General features: G+C 43.1%; 1 protein-coding gene across 1 annotated transcript; it reads right to left on the bottom strand.

Annotated features, from left to right (window-relative positions):
* Window positions 1–3,292: 3,292 nt before the first annotated feature.
* Window positions 3,293–15,981, bottom strand: LOC118983818 (spermatogenesis-associated protein 31E1-like). The gene is given in 4 exon segments (XM_037041428.1): window positions 3,293–6,908; window positions 7,170–7,230; window positions 7,832–7,883; window positions 15,754–15,981. Coding segments are annotated over 4 exon segments (3,957 nt in total).
* Window positions 15,982–21,746: the final 5,765 nt, after the last annotated feature.

Genomic DNA, 21,746 nt, shown 5'->3' with positions numbered 1-21,746 from the left:
CTACAAAAGAGTCCCCATTAGACTCTCAGCTGATTTTTCAAAAGAAACCTTACAGTCAAGAAGGAGCTGGAAAGAAGTATTCAAAGTCATGAAAGGCAAGGACCTACATCCAAGATTACTCTATCCTGCAAAGCTATTATTTAGAACGGAAGGGTAGATGAAGTGCTTCCCAGATAAGGTCAGATTAAAGGAGTTTGTCATCACCAAGCCCATAGTATATGAAATGTTAAAGGGACTTATCTAAGAAAAAGAAGATCTAAAATATGAACAGTAAAATAACAACAAATTCACAGCTTTTAACAACTAAACCTAAACAAAAACAAAAACAAACTAAGCAAACTAGAACAGGAACAGAGTCACAGAACTGGAGATCACATGAAGGGTTATCAGTGGGAGGGGGAGGGGGAAAGATACAGGGAATAAGAAGCATAAATAGTAGGTAGAAAATAGACAGGGGGAGGTCAAGAATAGTGTAGGAAATGTAGAAGCCAAAGAACTTATATGTGCAATTTATGGACATGAACTAAAGGGGAGGAATGTGGGTAGGGGTGGGGGTGCAGGGTGGAAGGAAATAAAGAGGAGAGATAAATGGGACAACTGTAATAGCATAAGCAATAAAATATATTTTAAAAAATATGTGACACTGATACCTGAATAACTAAATATCAACAACTAAAAATGGCCAAATAACATATTATTCTTCATTGGGAGATGGCAGAATTTTATTTTTAAAATTTGTAATTATCTAAAAGGGTTCAAACCTTTGGATGAAAGAGTCTTGGAGGTCTACCTACAACTGTAATTTTTCCGTTCAGAGGCAATGAATTCACAAAAGGACAAAAATTCACCAACATTTCTCCAAGTAGAGAGCCCCATTTGCCCATGCTGGCAATTTCTGAGTATCTCAGGATTCTCAGTGGGGCAGTCATTGATTCTCCTCTTATGCTTTCAGTTTGATAAGTGTCTTTGTTGCCAGTGGAAATATGGTTCTTCCATGAAGTCATAAAAAGGCATTTTGGGACCCACACACTGGAGGATGAGATGTAGTAGTAAGATTTTTTGGAGTGAAAGTGAAGGACTGTCCACAGGTGCTCAATGTCTCATTCGTAAACAGGTGGCTTAGCTTCATCTGGCCAAGTTCTTGGCCTGGTAAGCATAAGTGCCCAGCAGGAGGATCAGGATCCAGAATTGAAATGCCATCACCTTGGGCTCCAGTAGCCCAGCATACAAGGGAGGAACAAAAGAACCCCGGAATTATCTTTTAAAGGGCAGGATCTCTTGTAGTACAGGTTTTCCCTACTAGGTGAGTGTTCTAGGAAGACTGTATAAAACTGTGTTTATACGCTGTCTCTGTATAAAACAGCTTTCAATGACCCCGCTCCATGTGTCCCATTCCCCAGCTCAGACTTGTCCAGGTGAAGACATCCTATATGTTTTTTCTAATATTTCTGGACACGTTGAATTCTGGACCTCATTACACATTCCTATTCGTGGCCCCCCTCTTGGCTGTACCTTGTTACAGTCTATATCATTGTGTGAGGTCCCTCTGTGAGGTCTCTTAGTGGGGAGTCTCTGTGCATCCTCTCTGTCACAGGTCCCTGTGAGCAGTATCTCTGTGTCATCTCTGTGTCATCTCTGTGTAGGGCTCTCAGTGTGGGGCTCTCCATGGCTAGCTCTACTTCACTTTATGGCAGGGGAGGGGCAAAGTAACTTGCTCCTTCCTGTTTCTTGATGTTCCATCAGCATACCCATCTGTCTTTGGCATTTGTCCTGACAAGATCATGGAGTTCACTCAGTTCTGCCCACTCCCAGAACTCACTTCACTATCCCCTATGAGGACGAAGCATCAGCCAGGCTCAGGGTCCCCACCCTGTGCCACACCCTCCTGAGCTCCTGAGAGCCCACAGCACTCTCTGCTCTGGTTTCCACTTCTCCCACAAGTCCTGGCTGCATTGTCACTGATGTGTCCACCTTGGAGGCAGCTCTGGATCAGGGCCCAAAGGCAGAACCTGGCTCTGGAGAGAACTCAAAGTATGAGGAGTCCTGTGCCCACTCTGTCCCTTCACCCCAGTGCGGGTCCCCCAAGGGCCATACCTGTAAGTTAAGGTCACAAATTGTGTCCCATGGTCCCCAGTCCTATACAAGCTGGTGAAATATATTGTGGAGAGGCCAACCTTCCTTGCTTGAATAATCTGCTACCTCTGTGAGCCTGGCCTTCTGAGTGGCAACCATAGGTGGTTTCTCTCACCTTGACTCTGGGAGGTCAAAGGGGGTGGACACCTGAGTCAATAGACCCCTGAGTTCTTCTCCCCTCTGGGTTTGTAGATGACAGTGGGATGCCAAGGGCTCCTTGGTCACTGAATAGTTTATGGACATGCTATGGCACTTTACTTCCTTCCCCCTAATATCATATCCTGGGTGCACAGAGTTCCATTGTCACATGGTGACTGCATATACAATCACACCCTGCTCCCCTCCCTAAAAGGGAACTATGGGTGCCCTTGGGCAGGCCATCCTTTCTCCCTGGTGGGCAGGTGTGGGGCCCTTAGCAGCCTCTGTGCCCCCCACCTGCATACCCTCAGAGCTTAGAGTGTTGCCCTAGCCCTTGTTGCTGCTCCTGAGAGTGAGAAAGGCAGAGGGAGGGGACACTGAGCACAGAGTTTACAGGGGTTGGCTGGTCCATGTCCATCTCAGCTTCATGAGGGAGAGAAGGGCTCTCAGGGCAGGTGCCAGCCATTCCCACAAAAAGATCCAGGGCAAGATCTCTCCTACCTCTGGATTCTGGGCCAGTACAGCTGCCAAGGTCCCCTCCCCGCTCTGTGAAACTTCCTATAAACTGAGGGATTCAGCCTCTGCAAACACCTCCACTACAGCCCACAAATTCGAGGTAGGGAGAAAGCAGGAGAGGACAGGCCAGATCTTACAGTTTTGCTCATGTTGAAATTTCCTAAATGCTTTTGTCTGAGTAATTATGAATTATGAAAAAAGGTACATTGAGAAGATGGCAGTGAAGGTGGGTGTGCCTCACTGTGGTAAACCTACCTTCATGGCACCATTTCTTCTGGAAGTCAAAGAAGGCTCTTGGGACTTTGAACCCAAATCCCTTCTTTTCTACCTGGAGGGCACAGAGAGAGGCCACCAACTCTCATGAGAAAAAAATTGTATATTTTGTGAAACAATAAACTTTGTAATAGGAAGAACCTTGGGGATGCTGGTTTTCTGGGTGGAAAGGCCCATTTCCACCTCCGTCAAAGGCCCATTGCCATCCCTGTCTCTGGTCTATCTGCTCTTATTAGAGCAGATGTGGCCCTTGGGGGTAGCTTGGTGACTGTAGGCCATATCTTCCTTTTCTCACTCTCTGTTTTGAAGAGGAGAGAGCCTTGAGGTAGCAGGAACACTCACCTACTGGGGCCTGAGATTGTTGTTTGTGTTGATTTAACTCCTTGGCATGAAGTCCTTGGTAAAGTCCTAGTTTCTCCAGCAGGATTTGTCCAACTGCTCTCATGATCACCCAAGCTTCAACAAATGCGTTGTCCAGAACTGATCTACTTTTAACTGGTTCTTGATTCTGGGTGATGGTTGAGACAGGTTTGCCTTTTTGAAGAGATTCTTTTGGTCCTTTGCTTTTTTCATTCTTTTGGTCCTTAACCTTGGGGTTAAGATACTTTGAAGAGTACCTTTTTCTGAAGTGGCTTTCCAGAAAAACCTGTGTCTTCTCTGGCAGGAGTTGGAGGTATTTGCCCCCAAGGGTGTCTCCTGCCCCCCTGACCTGGGGAAGGTTCCTCATCCCACTGACTTGTGAGTTCCTCAGTTCTTCCAACCCTCAATTTTGCTCTCCTTGGTTGGGTCTCCTATCATTCTCCCTCCCATCAGTGGGGACAAACATTTTGCTTTGGCTTAGAAATGGGTCCTTAAGTTTTGGTATCCTGGGCCCTTCCTGCCCCTGGCTGCTCTGTTCACTCAATATGAGGTCATATGGCACCTGTGCAACCAGCATGTCCCCACTAGTATTTTTCCTCAGTGACCTGTGAGAAGCCACAATGTCTGCAGCTAGGAGTACATCATTGTGAGGGTCTTGGAGGAGCACATTGGTGGCATTATCTTGCAGGCACACATCAATTGCATTGTCTTGAAAGATGGCATCAGTGTGACAGTCTTGAAGGAGTAAGCTGGTGGCAAGGACTTGAAGCTGGTTCTCTGACTCTACCTTTCCTTGAGGATCAAACTTACTAGCAATGTTTTTTTTAAGGCTTGGCTCTTCTAGATCTTCAGCCACTGACTTTGTAGGTAGTGATGAACTTTTATCAGGCATTAGAGACTCTAATCTCCTCATACCCATATTAATGGTTTGGGAATTGGCCAGCACACTGGATCCCACAATGACTTCCCAAGCAGGGGTCTCCTCAGCCTCCACTGCTTCCCTGGCCTCTTCAGCCCTTGAAGATTGGGACCCTAAGTTCATCTCCAGTATTGCCCTTCTCACCTCTCTTGGCTCATTCCTGGCTACTGCTGAACTTGGATTTGGTATCAGGCTTCTTTTTTCAATGCCCATGACAGTGCCAATTTGCTAGATTTTTCCCATGAGGCTGAATGTGAGGGAGTGAGGAGGTGGCCTGCTTTCCTGGCTATTCAGAGGGGCCTCTGACAGCCCATGGCCATAACCAGAGGGCATTTCTTCCAGGGTCTTCTGAATTTCCTCAGACACAAGTGAAGTGGTGGAAAGGGGACCTACTGGGGTGAGCAATGACTTTTTTGTTATCACCTTTTCTCCTAAAAAGGGCTGAGGAGGTTTTCCCAAGACCTTGGTGTATTTGTCTTCCGAGTGGACCCCAAATGCATAGACAGCTGAAGTGGGGGAGCAGGCTTGTGGAAGGGGTAAATATTGTGTCTCATGTAGCTTTAGATTTATGAATTCAAATCCCTGGTGCGGCTTGTCCCACCTATGTCTTTCCTGAAACCTTATCATATGTGCTTCCAGCACCTGTCAAGTGAGTAGACTGAGGAAGGAAAGCTCACAAGAGGTGTTTAGGTAATGTTCCTGACCCTTCAAGGATACTTGATTTCTGGTTTCCATGTGAGTGTGGCACTTGGGAAAAACATGGTTGGCAGCAAGCCATGATTGACCCACACTTACAGGCATCAAACCTTTGATGATCTGTTCTAACTTCCTTTCCAAACGTGCTTTTAAGATGTTTTCTACATGTGTTTTTTCTGGGCCTGAGTATAAGCAAGTTCCTAAGTCACTCTTTTGTGGCTTCAAGTTCCCTTCTGATTTCTTCTTAGAATTTACCTTCAGAACCTTCACTGTGATGGTGTTTGAGTCTCTGGAGAGAACTTCTGGGATCCTCATCATACATTGCCATAGATCCCTGCGAAAGTCCTTCCCAAGTTGGTCCTTCCTATGGGACCGACTATGGTACCTAAACTTTATCTTCTGTGAGTCCTCCAAGGGCCCCTTTTTGTCTTGCACATGACACATCCCTGGGAATTGGCTCTGAGCCTGCATCATTTCCAGAGACACCTGGACCCGGAAGTGTAGGCCACTCTGCTGTTTTTTTTGTGTGTGTGTGGTGAGCCTCTTTTGAAGATACTGCTTCTGGAGACTTTTGCTGATAAAGTCCCTGTGAGGAATGAAAACTCTCCTGTGGCCATAGGAGGCCCTACTATTCTGGGGAAGGTTGGGCCTAGATTTAGCCCTAGATTGGCTAAAGACTTCCTGAGATCTTTTGGTCAGAGAGAGTAAAGTTCTCTCCCTTTTCAATTCCAGATATTGAATGTCAGGTGGGATGAAATATTGTACCTTATTCTGGGCTGTAGGGCAAGATACCCCAGAAGTGCTCATCTGGATCAGAGAAGAAGGTGATCTGGTTGAGAGGGAGGGCATGAGATGGGACTGTATTTGAGCCAGAGGTGGGGTTTGAGACTGGGGCAAGTTTCTAGTCAAACGTTGCAGTTGGGCCCCAGAGAGAGGCACAAGTACAGCCTGTGAAAGCCCTGAAGATGTTGTAGGCTGAATTGGAGCTGGATAGTGGTTACACATGCCATTGAATAAAAATGAAAAAGTCTGTGGGTAAGAAGAGCTTCTCGCAACCCAAGCAGTAGCCACCAGGGACTCGCTATGCAGGGAGGGGAGACCCCAGAAGAGCTGGCTGCATTTCTGCTGTTGATGGTCCTACAAGAGCTGGTGATGTGAGAATCGCTGAGGACTGGGCACCTGCTCTTTTATATCTTCCATGCTCCAGAAGTGTTGGGGGGTTGTGGAGTCCTGCTTTGCACCCAATGATGTCCATATATTCCCCAAAGACTTTAGGTGGTAGGCTAAGCCCTTTCGTTTTGACAATGACACATCCCTTTCCCTCTCCTTTAACACCTTCAGTTTTACCTTCTTGGTGATCACTATTTCCAGCAGCTTCTGGACATCAGGGTTGATAAATGAGGGGCTACCACTCTCTACATGTTTGTCTGTGTGGTCTCCCCAGAACAAGGCCTCAGGTGGGTGGTGGAACAGGTGTTCTTGCTGAGACTCATCCTGTGATGAGGTGGGAAAGAACAAGGCCTTGGTAGTTACCCACCATCAGGACAATAACTTCATGGGATAGCTTGAGCAGCCAAGGCCTGAAGTGGCTGAGATGGAAGATGCTATAAAAGGGTTACTTGTAGGTGAGCTCTTTACAATGATACTCAGAGGGATTTTCATCAAGTCAGGTTGACCTTGACGTTCTGCTTACAAGGGGGAGGCCAGAGGTAGAGTACATATGGTCAGGAGAGATGGGGAAGTTGACATGGCAGGAGCAGCATTTTCCACAGGCACACAGTAGGGTTGGTGGGCTCCAGTGGGTGCTGCTTTGCACACCTCTCCAGGAGGGTTTTGACAAGAATACTGATTGTCTGAAAGCTTCCCCAGGAGGCTGTAGAATATGAAGGCACAAGCTGCAGCCAGGAGCTGATGGGTAGGCCGAAGATGGGGGGTTAGGCACCTAAGTTTAAGGTTCTCCATGACCCTTATGCTGACCTCCCAGTGCTCTTGCTGTCCCTCATTTCAGGGCTATAGCTACACCCTGACTCCCCATCAGCAATACCCAGGCCAGTCCAAGGTGGCCTGCAGCTCTGGGGTCACATCATAGGTTTGGGAAGGAAGAGTGCCAGGAAAAAAGGGGAAGATTGTCTACCTTTGCAGGAGAGAAATCATATGCCGAGCCTCTTCTATTACTTGCAGGCAATCTCTGCAGGCTGGAAATCAGGAGATGGGGTCACATGATGAAGCAGTATCTGGGGGCCTTACAGTAGGTTGAATGCAATGGCTCTGTAGGGGAGATGCCTGGGAGAGTGGACTCTGGAGTCCAAGCACCAAAGTCAAGATCACATGATCCCTGACAATAATGGCAAAACTGGTGACAGGCAGCACTCTGTCATTTACAACGTGCTTCTACGTCCACTACCTACTGTGGCCCTCACAACTTCCCTGTCAGGGGGAAAGGAAAGGGGGCACTTCACAGAGGAATCTGAGAGAAGGTAAACAATGTGCCCACAGTTGGACATGTAGGTCTCACTCCCCAGTCAGGCACTATCGGTTGAGGACAGCCAAAATCCTCCTTCTGGGACACCCCCCCCCGCCCCCCACCAGGGAAAAACCCATTTCCAGAACTCAGAGGCTTCATCCCAAGCATATTCTAAGACGTATCCTTAGAATCTTCCCAAGAGCCTCCTGAGAGCTCTGTTTCCTGACAGATAGGCTCTGAGCTGGCATCCTTGGGAAATAGGCCCTGAGCTCTCAGAAACAAGACTGATGGAGGCAAACTCTCAGGTGCAGGACTGTGGGGCAGAAGCTTACCTTTCAAAGCTCCACTTTTCTTCCTGCTCCTCTGCCTTGGCTCCACTGGATGCTGAGAGATAAGACAAAACTCTCCTTAAACAAGCTGCAGATGCACAGTATTTGTACACAGTATGACTCTACATTTAACTAATGGGGCTCTCTGGTTCTTCCCCTTTTATTTTTGCAGTTGATAAAAATTATTTCTATTTTTTCTTCTTTGGAAAATGTAAAAACAGTTTTTCTATGACACTGACCTTGGATTTCTTGTCACATTTTATCTGCTCTAGACAGACACAGATTCTTTTTCTTTTTTTTTAGGGTGATATTTTTTAATTTAATGGTACTTTCTTACATATGAATTAAATGGAATAATCACAATTTGAAATATTTATTTCTATTAAATATCCAATTACTAGAAGGTAATTTTAGATTTCTACTAAGTGATTCAAACAAATTTTATTTTTTTATTTATATTAATTTTTATTTTTATTTAATTCTTTTTTAAAATTTTTATTTATAGATTTATTTAAATCATTTTTTAATTTAATTCTTGTTAAAGTACAGTTTTCTGTCTTATATTATCAGTCCTGCCCACCCCCTGCCCAGTGCTCCCGACCTCCCTCCCATTTCCGCCCCCCACCCTTAGTTATTGTCCATTTGTCCTTTATACTTGTTCATGTGAGTCCATCCATTTTCCCCTATGATTCTCTCCCCTGTGGACCCTGCCAGTCTGTTCCGTATTTGAGTTTTCACTGGTCATATTTTGCTTGCTTGTTTGCTTTGTTCTTTAGGTTCCTGTTCACGGTGACATCAATTGGTATTTGTCTTTCCCCCCACCTGGCTTATTTCGCTCGGCATAATGCTTTCCAGTTCCATCCATGATATTGCAAAAGGTAGGAGCTCCTTCCTCCTTTCTGCAGCACAAAATTCCATTGTGTAAATATACCATAGTTTTTTGATCCAGTCATTTACCGATGGGCATCTAGGTTGCTTCCAACTCTTGGCTATCGTAAATTGTGCTGCTCTTAACATTGGGGTGCATAGGTTCTTTTGGATTGGTGCTTCACGGTTCTCAGGATATACTCCTAATAGTGGAATTGCTGGGTCAAAAGGCACATTCATTTTTAGTTTTCTTAGAAAGTTCCATACTGTTGTCCATAGTGGTTGTACCAGTCTGCAATCCCACCAACCGGGAACTAGGGTCCCCTTTCCCCACAACCTCTCCAACACTTATTGTTTGTTTCTTTGTTTATCATAGCCATTCTGGCTGGTGTTAAGTGGTATCTCATTGTGGTTTTGATTTGCATCTCTCTGATAGTGATATTGAGCATCGTTTCATGTGTCTCTGTATCCTCTGTATGTCCTCCTTGGAGAAGCGTCTGTTCAAGTCCTTTGCCCATTTTTTAATTGGGTTGCTCGTCTTCTCTGAGTGGAGTCATGTGAGTTCTTTGTATATTTTGGAGATTAAACCTTTGTCTGAGGTGTCATTGGAAAATATGTTTTCCCAAACTATTGCTTCTCTTTTTATCTTGATACTGTTTTCCTTGGCCATGCAGAAGCTTTTAAGTTTGATGAGATCCCATTTGTTTATTCTTTCCTTTATGTCCCTTGTTCTGGGGGATGTATCAGGAAAAATATTACTGGGTGGAATATCTGAGATTTTCCTGCCAATGCTCTCCTCTAGTGCTTTAATGGTTTCCCTGCTTATATTTAAGTCTTTTATCCACCTTGAATTTATTTTGGTGTGTGGTGTAAGTTGGTGCTTGAGTTTCATTTTTTTCTTTTTTGCATGTAGCTGTCCAGTTCTCCCAACACCATTTGTTGAAGAGGCTATCTTTATCCCATTTTATGTTACTGCCCCCTTCGTCGAATATTAATTGACTGTAGAGACTTGGGTTTATTTCTGGACTCTCTGTTCTATTCCATTGGTCTATGTGCCTGTTTTTATGCCAGTAACAGGCTGTTTTGATTACAGTTGCCTTGTAATACAGTTTGATATCAGGTATTGTGATCCCTTCTACTTTGTTCTTCTTTCTCAAAATTGTGGCTGCTATTCGGTGTCTTTTATGGTTCCATATAAATTTTTGAAGTGTTTGTTCTATGTCTGTGAAATATGCCATTGGTACTTTAATAGGTATTGCATTGAATCTATAAATTGCTTTGGGTAGTATGGATATTTTGATGATGTTAATTCTTCCAATCCATGAGCATGGTATATGTTTGCATTTGTTCGTGTTTTCCTTGATTTCTTTCTTCAGTGTTGTGTAGTTTTCTGCATACAGGTCTTTTACCTCCTTGGTCAGGTTTATTCCCAGATATTTTATTTTTGTTTTTGCTATATGAAATGGGATTTTTTTCTTCATTTCTGCTTCTGCTGTTTCATTGTTGGCATACAAAAATGCCTTTGATTTCTGGATATTGACTTTGTATCCCGCTGTTTTGCCAAATTCATTTATTAGTTTGAGCAGTTTTTTGGTAGAGGCTATAGGCTTCTCCATGTACACTATCATGTCATCTGCAAACAATGCCAGTTTTGTTTCCTCCTGTCCGATTTGGATGCCTTTTATTTCCTTTTCTTGCCTGATCGCTGTGGCTAGAACTTCTAATACTATATTGAATAGAGGTGTTGAAAGTGGGCAACCTTGTCTTGTTCCTGATCTTAGTGGGAAAGCTTTTAGTTTTTGCCCATTGAGTATGATGTTGGCTGTAGGTCTTTCATATATGGCCTTTATTATATTGGGGAATGTTCCCTCTATTCCCACTTTGCTGAGTACCTTTATCATAAATGGGTGTTGTACCTTATCAAAAGCTTTTTCCGCATCTATTGATATGATCATGTGGTTTTTGTCTTTGCTTTTGTTTATATGGTGTATTACATTTACTGATTTATGAATATTGAACCATCCTTGCATCCCTGGGATGAATCCCACTTGGTCGTGGTGTATGAGCTTTTTGATGTATTGTTGGATGCGATTTGCCAATATTTTGTTGAGGATTTTAGCGTCTGTGTTCATCAGTGATATTGGCCTGAAGTTTTCTTTCTTTGTTGTGTATGTACCTGGCTTTGGAATTAGGATGATGCTGGTTTCATAAAAAGAGTTGGGAAGTTGTCCTTCCTTTTGGATTTTTTGGAATAGTCTGTAAAGAATAGGTGTTAGCTCTTCCTTAAAAGCTTTGTAGAATTCTCCTGTGAAACCATCAAGCCCAGGGCTTTTGTGGGATGGGAGTTTTTTGATTACTTCTTCAATTTCATCTGCTTTTATTGGCCTATTCAAGTTTTCTGATTCTTCTTCATTGAGTTTTGGAAGATTATATTTTTCTAGAAATGTGTCCATTTCACCTAGGATTTCAAATTTCTTGACATACAGTTCTTCATAGTAATTTCTTACAACCTCTTCTGTTTCTGTGGCATCAGTTGTAATCTCCCCTCTTTCATTTTTGGTTGTATTTATTTGGGTCCTCTCTCTTCTTTTCTTGATGAGCCTACTTAGAGGTTTGTCTATTTTGTTTATCTACTCAAAAAAACAGCTCCTAGATTCAATGATCCTTAGAATTGTGCTTTTAGTCTCTATGTCATTTAGTTCTGCTCTGATCTTCGTTATTTCCTTCGTTCTACTTTCTCTGGGCTGTCTTTGTTGTTGTTCTTCAAGTTCTTGGAGGCATTGGGTTGGGTTATTTTTTTGAAATGTTTCTATCTTCTTAGGTGAGCCTGTATTGCTATGAACTTCCCTCTCAGGACTACGTTGGCCGTGTCCCATAAGTTTTGAATTGTTGTGATTTCATTTTCATTAGTTTCAAGAAGTGTTTTGGTTTCTTCCCTAATTTCAATCTTGACCCATTCGTTGTTTAATAGCATACGATTCAGTCTCCATGATTTTGGGTGTTTTGGGTTTTTCCTGTGGGGTTGGTTTCAAATTTCAGTCCCTTGTGATCAGAGAATATGCTTGGTATGATTTCTATTTTCCTGAAGTTGTTGAGACTTGTATTGTGTCCTATCATGTGGTCTATACTTGAAAATGTTCCATGTGCACTTGAAAAGAATGTGTATTTAGCTTCTTTGGGATGGAGGGCTCTATATATATCAATTAGATCCATTTCTTCTAGAGTGTTGTAATGCTGCTATATCTTTGTTGATATTTTGTTTGGAAGATGTGTCCATTTTTGACAGTGGATTGTTAAAATCCCCTACCATAATTGTGTTGCTGTCAATGTCTTTCTTGAGTTCCTCTAGGATTTTCTTTGTATATTTGGGTGCTCCTATGTTGGGTGCATATATGTTTACGATGTTGATGTCTTCTTGGTGGATTCTTCCCTTGAGTATTATGAAATGACCTTCTGGGTCTCTCTTTATGGCCCGTTTTTTGAAGTCTCTTTTGTCTGATATGAGAATTGGTACCCTGGCTTTTTTTTTCTTGTCCATTTGCTTGGAGCATTTGTTTCCATTCTTTCACTTTTAGTCTGTGATGGTCTTTTGACCTCAGGTGGGTCTCTTGTAGGCAGCATATGTGTGGGTCATGCTTTCTTAACCATTCAGCTATTCTATGTCTTTTGATTGGTGAATTTAATCCATTTACGTTTAAGGTTATTATTGAAAGGTACTTTTTCATTGCCATTTGTGTACCTGTGTTCCTCTCCATCTCACTCTTTTCCTTCCTTTCCTTAAAGCAGCCCTTTTAGTAATTCTTGTAGAACTGGCTTGGTGGAGGTGTAATCTTTTAGACTTCTTTTGTCTTGGAAGCTCTTTATTTGGCCTTCTATCTTGATTGAGAGCCTTGATGGATAAAGTAGCCTTGGTTGTAGGCCTCTGTTTCTCATTACTTGGAATATTTCCTGCCCTGCTCTTCCTGCTTGGAATGTTTCCATTGAGAAGTCAGTAGCCAGCCTTATTGGGACCCCCTTGTATGTCACTTCCTTTTTCTCTCTTGCTGCCTTTAGGATTCTCTCTTTGTCTTGGAGTTTTGCCATTTTAATGATGATGTGTCTTGCAGTAGGCCTCTTTGGGTCCCACCTACCTGGGACTATGTGATTCCTGCATTCATATGACTTTATCTCTCCTCAACTTAGGAAAATTTTCCATTGTTACTCTTTCAAGTAGGTTTTCTATCCCTTGTTCTTCTTCTTCTCCTTCTGGTATTCCTATTATTTGGATGTTATTACCTTTCATATTGTCTTGGATTTCTCTTAAACCCTCCTCATTCTTTCTGATTCTCTTTTTTATTACTTGGTCCATCTGGAAGATTCTGCTCTTTCCTCTAGCTCACTTATGCAGTCTTCCGCCTCATCGATCCTACTTTTCATATCTTCTACTGTGTTCTTCAGTTCAGAAATTGTATTTTTCATTTCCTCTTGGCCTTTGCTGATGGTTTCTATTTCCTTTTTCATGTTGATATTGTTTGCGGAGAGTTCATTTTAGCTCCTCTCTAGTTTCTGGTAGCTTGTTGTAAGCTCCTTGAATTTCCTGATAACCAGTGCTTTGAATTCAATATCTGATAGCTAACTTACCTCTATTTCGTCTTACATTATTTCTGAGACTTCTGCCTTTTCTTTCATTTGGGGATTGTTTTTTTGTCTTCCCATTGTTTGTGGTGCTCTTCTTGTTGGTCTCAGCTTCTTAAATTGATCTGTTCTGTTACCCTGAGATTATAGTGTGAACTTCTGTAGTAGTATACCTGTGAAATTCAGTATTGCAGTCTCCTGTAGGTATCTTGGTGTTCTCCACTTCCACTACTCCTCTGGTTTTTTTCCAGCTAGTCAAACCTTTTCTTCTGGTCTCACTAGCTGCAGCAGCCTGAGGGGCTGTTAAGTGTGGCTTTTCTCACTTCTCGGTAAGCTCAACTGGTCTTGCCAGTACCCCCCAAGATCCAGACTGGCACTGGTCTCCCGCACCCTACTGAGAGCGGATTTTCTCCCAGGCTTTCCAGTCCTGGTCTGGCATGAGAGCACGCGCTCCCAGCCAGACTTTCCTGCTCTCGTAGACTTGGGTGCAGATCTTTCCCTCTGTTGTGGCTGAACAAACACATAGGGCAATGCACAATTCTCCCAAGCCAACAGCAACAGCCTGACTCTCTGTGTTTCCCTGTCTGCGCCGGCTGAGTAGGGATGGAGCTGGTGACTGGCTCTCTTCCAGGGGCCCAGCCAGCACCCCGAGACTCCCAAGACTGTTCAAGAGACGGTGCAGGTCCCGTGCCACAGAGATCGCCCAGGCAACTCTCAATTCCCCAAGCCAAGAGCCGGTGCAGACCCCGTGCCACCAGGAAAGCAAGGCGAGTGGTGGTTGGTCAAGCGGAAGGCTGGCGCGGGCCCTGCGAGGGCCGGGAAGGCACAGGCGCCCGGCGGTTGTTCAGGTGGAGGGCCAGCGTGGGCCTGCCAGGCCCAGGAGGCACGGGTGAGCAGCAGCCATCCAAGCCAAAGGCCACGGCTGGACTTCCGGTGCCTCCCAGTCTGTGCCAGCAGAGCAGGGATGGAGCTGGTCTGTGCCGGGTGAGTAGGGATGGAGCTCACAACTGACTCACTTCTAGAAGTCCTGCTAGCAGCCAGAGACGCCCTGAGACTGTTCGAGGGTCAGCACAGGCCCTGTGAATCAAGGAATGCTTGGGCAAGGGAGTGCTCTGGCAACTCTCAGGTCTCCCAAGCGGGCAACCTGTCTCCATGGGTTATCAGAGCTCTCTAGTTTGCTTCCGAATGCTCACTCCTCTCTCTCCCACTACTGGCAGACCGATCTCTTATGGTGGTTTCCAATCTCCTCTCTGCCAGATGGGGGTGGGGGCACCAGTGACCAGTTGTCTCCCAGAGTCGGTGTTGCCCACCCTCGAATCTCAGAGACCGAGGCGGCCAGCCAGGGCCCTGGCGAGGCCTGGCAGAGGGCCTGCCGCTGCCTCTGCACTGCTCTCTCATACCTTGTCGATCCGCAGTCATCTCCTCTCCTCAACCTCTGGTCATTCAGTGTCCGCTACACTCTCTGGAGTCCTGCCTTCTTATATGCTAGGTCCCCATTGGGCATCTGCTGCGCTCCTCTGCAGATCAGCCAGATCCTTCTCTGGTGTGTGGAGAGAAGCGAAATCCTTTGTCCTACTCCGCTGCCATCTTCCTCATAGATTCTTTTGGGTTGGTGTTTCAGGGTTCTTAGGATATACTCCTAATAGTGGAATTGCTGGATCAAAAGGCATGTCCATTTTTAGTTTTCTTAGAAAATTCCATACTGTTTTCCATAGTGGTTGTGGGATTCCCAGTCTGCAATCCCACCAACAGTGAACTAGGGTCCCATTTTCCCCACACCCTCTCCAGCACTTGTTGTTTGTTTCTTTGTTTATGATAGCCATTTTGACTGGTGTAAAGTGGTATCTCATTGTGGTTTTAATTTGCATCTCTCTGATAGCTAGTGATATTGAGCATCTTTTCATGTGTCTCTGGATCCTCTGTATGTCCTCCTTGGAGAAATGTAGACAGACACACTTTCTTAGACCTACAGACCCATCTGAGCTCCGTCAAGTAGGAGTCTGCTTTCCTGAGGCCATAGCTCCACCTCAGCTCAGAGGCTCTCAGGGTCTCCTCACTGCCCTGGATAAGTCTCAAAAGAGGAGAGGCTCACCTGAGACACCTCCCATGGGAAGGTGGCTGATGAACCAGGGTTCTGGGCTTGTTCCCACACAGAAATCCAGCTCTTAGTGTCCAGTGCTTGGCCACTGCTCACTGAATTTGGGGCTACGACCTAGAGCCCCCACCACAACCAGCAAATTGGAGATCTTTATATGGAAATCCTCCTGTCTGCTCTAACACTTGCCCAGCTTGGCTTGTTCCTGAAAGGGTAATGTTCTATTCTTCCATGAGAATCGTTGTCCTACTGTTTCCCATCTCAGGAGTCTCTCTAGATGATTCAGAAAAGTGGAAATAAGAATATAAGACAGATCATCTTTTTTGGGTCTGAGCCTAGGCTTCCTTACCTTCCTGATGTTTATGTGTTTCCTAGGTGGTGGTAAGGGTGGATCACTCTCCAAGCAGGTGAGTAATAGGAGAAAGAGCAACAGTCCACACAAGGTATTGAAGATGATATTGATCACCAAGGAAGGGCTGGAGCTCTGCCATGTAGCAAGAATGCTTTTCAGAGAAAAGAAAGGTTTCTCCATCACATGAATCACACAGCTGCCTTCAGGCAACTGAGCACTGGGCATGGCTTGTAGACCAGAGGCCCAGAACAACATCACAGATTGTTGTTTTGTCACAAGGGGCTTCTGAGGGCAGAGAGGGGCAATAGAGGATGAAAGACTACCCCCTCACACCCAGCCTAGTAGTCTCTACCCCCCCCCCCACTCTCTTTGGACCTTGTGTACCTTCATTAATTTTCTGTTTATTCTACTTGGAAGCCAGGTATTACCTGATTCCTGTATCTTTCAGAGATCATTGCTCGGATCCACCAACTTCCAATTGTGTAGCTTTCAATAGTGTAGTTCTCTCAGGAATATTAGCCATTTCACAAGGATTGGTACTCTCAGAATACCTTCTGTCTTCAACTGCATTTTTTAACCTCACATTATTGACTTTCATTTATTTTTGTGAGAATATTTAAGTTCTACTCTCAGAAAATTTCACATACCATAAGTCACCATGATATACATTAGATCCGCAGGGCTTTATCTTGTAACTGAAGATTGTACCCTGTTACCAGTTTCTCTCCACTACTTCCACCAATCTCAGCCCCTGGAAGCCACTTTTAACTCTATTAGTTCACTTTTATTTTAGATTTCCCATATAAGTGAAAATATGCAGTATTTGTCTTTTTCTGTCTGGTTTATTTACCTTAGTATAATGCCCTCCAGATTCATCCATGTTGTTGCAAATCTCAACTTACTTTTCCCCACATACTAAGTTTTTTATTTTCATCAATGAAGAGATAGAACTTTGTTTTATACTTACTAAATTTTGACTCTTTAACTTGTACTGTTTTCACTAACCTTTGCCATCTTCATTCAGAATGACTGACACAAAAGTTTAAATTAATGATTTATTATTTAAAATTCCCCCAAATATGTATAATAAAAGATATATTATAAAATATGTATAATAAAAATATACAAACAAAACCTCTGAATGATGTTTTATGTTATTAGCACTTACTTTTCTGAGGTTAGAAAAAGCTTCATGAAAACTTATGGGACATGCTCTACATGCACACACACGCACACACATGGTCATATGCACATTCTGACAGACCATATTTTCAAATCCAAGAATTAAGCATTTCATCGCTTTCTTTAAATCTTTTGTTTTTTCTTGATCCTATCTTTTCTTACTCTGCCCCTAACAGACATTCTCCATTCTTCAGAGATTAGAAACCTGTGTGCTACTTCCAGAAGCCAGGAATGTGTTAGTGGAGCTAAGGTTCTGATCTTTGGAGTGGCCATTGGGACTGGGCCACTAGGGCTTGGGTTTGAGTCTAGTCAAGCAGTCTTTTTTGTTATTCCTAGTGCACTCTGCCTATTCACTTTTTCAAAGTACACTGTGCTTTCCCTCTCCTGCCCAAGGCAAACCTGGAACCTCCAGTCTTGCCTGTACCTTACACAGAGAGATTTTTAAGTTCTATAGGTAATTCCCTTGTGGCATCACTGAATATCCCTTTGGACAGCAGGAACAGGAGTTTACTTAGGAATTGTACTTTTTAATCACTACATGGTTAATTTTCCTTAATAATTAGAATATAGGCTTGAAAGTAATATATATTCTCTGTTGGTCATAAATGTTTATACAACTTTAAGGAGAAAGAGAGAATTTATTTGGCTGACTATTGTGAATGTGCAGTTCAAGAGCACATCTTCAGCATCAATTGCTGTTTTTATCTGTCTGGAGTCTCTTCACCTTTTATGAAATTGTCAATGAGGCAATGACAACCCCTATTCAGGACAATATAGGTACCTAGGGAACATGGAGGGTCCCAATCTGGCCAACTAGGATCAATAGGGAGCAGGGCAGGCCCTGATTTCTGCTTCATTTTCAGACCGCCTTATGACTGGAATGTGGGTCTCATCTTTACCTAGAAAATCAAGCTTGGGTATGTAAGGAATTACCTTCCAATATGATCTGTGAGATAAATAAAATATATATGTCCTTGGTTCTTGGCACAGAGCTCCTGAAACCCTTATAATTTTTTAAGTGATAAGAGCACTGGGAACATCTTTAGTTCTAATATTTTGTCTTGGACACCAGATCCTGACACAGAGCTCCTAAAACTCATGTAATTTCTTGGGTGACAGGAGCGTCTTTTCTTTCTTTTTTTTTTTGAAAGTGTAACTTCCTTTTCTTTTTTTTTTAGATTTATTTAATTTTTGTTCAAGTACAGTTTTCTGTCTTATACTCCCAACCCAGCCCACCCCCCCATGCTCCCCACCTCCCTCCCATTTTTGTCCATGTGTCATTTATACTTGTTCCTGTGAATCCTTCCCCTTTCCCCCTGAAAATGTCTCCCCTATCCCCTCTGGTCCCTGTCAGCCTGTTCTGTATTTCAGTGTCTTTGGCCATATTTTGCTTGCTTGTTTGTTTTGTTGTTTAGGTTCCTATTAAAGATGAGATCATATGGTATTTGTCTTTCACTGCCTGGCTTATTTCACTCAGCATAATGCTTTCCAGTTCCACCCATGCTGTTGCAAAGGGTAGGAGCTCCTTCTTTCTTTCTGTTACATAGAATTCTATTGTGTAAATATACCATAGTTTTTTGATCCGTTCATTTACTGATGGGCATCTAGGTTGCTTCCAACTCTTGGCTATTTTAAATTGTGCTGCTAGGAACATTGATGTGCATAGGTTCATTTGGATTGGTGTTTCAGGGTTCTTAGGGTATGGAGTGTCTTTTCTTTTAATCAGGTGATTCTGTGGGCTCCTGGAGGGCGCTGGTCTCCTGAAAGACCAAGCCATGAAAACCTGAAATTTTCAGCCCTGTCCCCATCCTTCTGAGAATGGAGAAGTGCTAAAATTATCACTAATGATCATTCATGCCTTCCTGATTAAATCCCCAAAGTATGGGGTTTTGGGGGTTCTCAGGTTGGTGGAGTAACACACATACTGGGAGGATGAGCACCCCAACTCCACAGGACAGATGCTCCTGCTCACACTACCCCCCCAGTCCTCCTATGTGTATGTCTTCATCTGACTGTTTATCTGTATCCTTTAATAAATGTGTTTCTCCAAGTTCCATGAGCTTCTCTAGCAAATTAATTGAACACAAAGTGGGGATCGTGGAAAATTTGGGTTTTAGCCAAGTTGGAGAGAAGTTGTGGGTACTGGAGACCTTATACTTGCCACTAATGTCTGAAGTGGGGCAGAAGCAATGTTGTAGGATTGAGCCTTCAACCTGTAGGATCTGAGACTAACTCCCAGCAGATAGTATCAGAATTGAATTAAATTGTAGGACATTCAGCTGGTGTTGTAGAGAATTGCTTGGTGTGGGAAAAATATCACACACATTTGGTGACTTAGTAGTGTCAGAAATGAAGTGTTCTATGTAAAAGTAAAGGATAAACACAGAAAAGAGAGAGAGAACTACTTTTTCCCTACTTGGGAGGGAAATACCTTTTTTTTTTTTTTTGTAACATAAACAGGCTCCTATCAGGCCACGGCTATGTCAGTGGGTAAGCTCTGTGTGAGAGAACAAAAACTGCGTAACAACAACAAAAAAGTGCATAACAGAGGGAGCTGGCCAGCCACATTAGCGACATATTTAGATTAAAGATTTACTTTGGGATCTGTTCTTCCTCAAAACCTATGCTCCCTTTACTGGGTAAACAAGAGAATTGTGTGGTTCTAGTGGAGTTCTCTGAGACACTGGTTTTCTGTGTGTATGTTTTCATTAATATGTCTTCTTCACAGACTTCGCAGACATAAATGTTTGCTGGGGTCTATCCAGCTGCTCACCCAGTATGCCTACTACAAAGACCGTAAGTCTTCCCTGCTTTAGCTTTTCCTGTATTGCTACTACAGATGCAGTGTACCCAAGGAACCTTCTGATCACCCACACTTCCCCACACTATTATGCCACAATAGATCTCTGGGGGTTGTTAAAGGCTGTTCCCACTCTTTGGGAGAACTCTGCATCTCACCCTAGGTTGTCAGATGTGGGTGGTTTCTTTTGGCTACCTTCCTTTTCTTCAGTCCAGATTTCCAGATAAAGTTGCTAACTATCATAGTGCCTATAAAAGCCTTCTTCCTGAATTGAACAGGCTTCTGGGCATCTCTGTGGTCTTAGGAATTTTCCTGGACTCTGGTGTTGGCTTCAGTCACAGCTTTGCTCTCCCACATATTTTTATTGCTGGCGACTAGTGGCCTCAAAAAAGAAGAGTGAATTTTTATTTGGCTGTATCACTTTTTAAAATTCTTTGACCATCCTTTAGTACATACAACAAGTGTGCTCACACAGATATTTCAAATTATGAAGTTTAAGTTCTTGCAAATAAACCTCACATTGCATACATAAGAAATTCATAGAACCTCAGTAGCACAGCTTCTCATAGTGCATGTGTGTCTGTCCCATAAGAGACCCTTAGTTACATTTCATAGCACACATTGCTTACAGCCTTTATGAACCCCATGCCCACCCACCTTTTCTAACCTCATTGTAAGGAAGGGAAGTGGGGGGTGGCGCTGGGGTCTACTAGGAGACTGCTGGGAGCATGAGTTCAGTGGGCAAGAAAAGAGCCATTAACACATGGCTCCTCCTTTGGACTTACCAACCTAGAGAGCCACTGGAAAAGCAGAGACATAATTTCCTGGCTGCAAATGATTGACTCTACAAACTCTTTGGTACATGAGAGTGCTTAGATAGGTGATTTTATCATTATTACAAAATTGTACATACACACAATTAGAGCTTATAAGAAGAATATCTTTTACTTGATAAAAAGATAATCCTGGTTATACCATAAGAGGTCTGGTTAAGTTGTTTTTATTACACTAAGTTGGTAAATTTATTTCCAACTAGTATGTTTTTGATCTCAGAATAATTTGATGCATTGTTACCTCTCTTGGTAATCACTAAAGTAATGTTTAATGTCTTCCTCAATGGATGAAATAATTTTATACTTAATACATCAAACAGAGGTATTTTTCTGGAGCTGGGACTAAAATTCAAGTCTGCTACTTTACTGACTCATATCACCTAATGCTGTAGGGACAAATTAAGAAATACATAGAAGCATAACAAGAAAGGTGGTGGATACTGAGAAGTTATTTTATTTACTTTATATTTAAAAACCCTTTCATGGCTGTTATGAAGCATGAGAAATGGTTCCAAATACTCTGTTCAATATTGTAATAGTTCCAGTGTGGCAAAAACTATGTATGTCTGTGAGACCTGAAGCAAAAGGGAGCACCTGAAGCATAAGCACGTCCAGAGTTCCTACCAGCAATGAATCAAATCAGAGCTATGCATTTTGTCTGCGTACCTTACTAGCACATTCCCAGGGCATCACTTTTCACCAAAAAGGTCCATGTACTCACCACTTCTTGAAGGTGCAATGCATTTCAACTCTGTTTTGCTATTTTGATGAACTCTTTCCTGTTCTCTGCATCTTTCCCATAGTTCTATGACATCTTAAGCATAATTCAAAGTCCAGTTCCATAAAAATATTTTTAAGAGAATTTCACATAACCATGCAAAGTAAGATTTCTCACATGCCTCATTCCTCTTCTATTAAACCACTTTATAGCATTTACTAGGTAGGAGAATCCTCTATGGTGATGTCTAATTTTTTTCATAGATAGCAAATTTCTGCAGAGCAGGAACTATTTTGGACAAGCTCAAGCAACATGGAGAAACCTTGAATTCTGTGGGCCTAGGCATACCTCTTCCAGGTATAGTTTGAGCCTATCACACAGTCTCTTGACTGTGAGACTTGCATTCTTTGCACCACACACAGCTCAACATAATTTTCAATGGACTGTCCTGAGATAA

Source organism: Sturnira hondurensis, unplaced genomic scaffold, assembly GCF_014824575.4.
Source record: "Sturnira hondurensis isolate 20B ecotype Veracruz unplaced genomic scaffold, ASM1482457v3 Scaffold0000460, whole genome shotgun sequence".
Classification (NCBI taxonomy): Eukaryota; Metazoa; Chordata; class Mammalia; order Chiroptera; family Phyllostomidae; genus Sturnira; species Sturnira hondurensis.
This window is presented reverse-complemented; position numbering and strand designations above follow the sequence as displayed.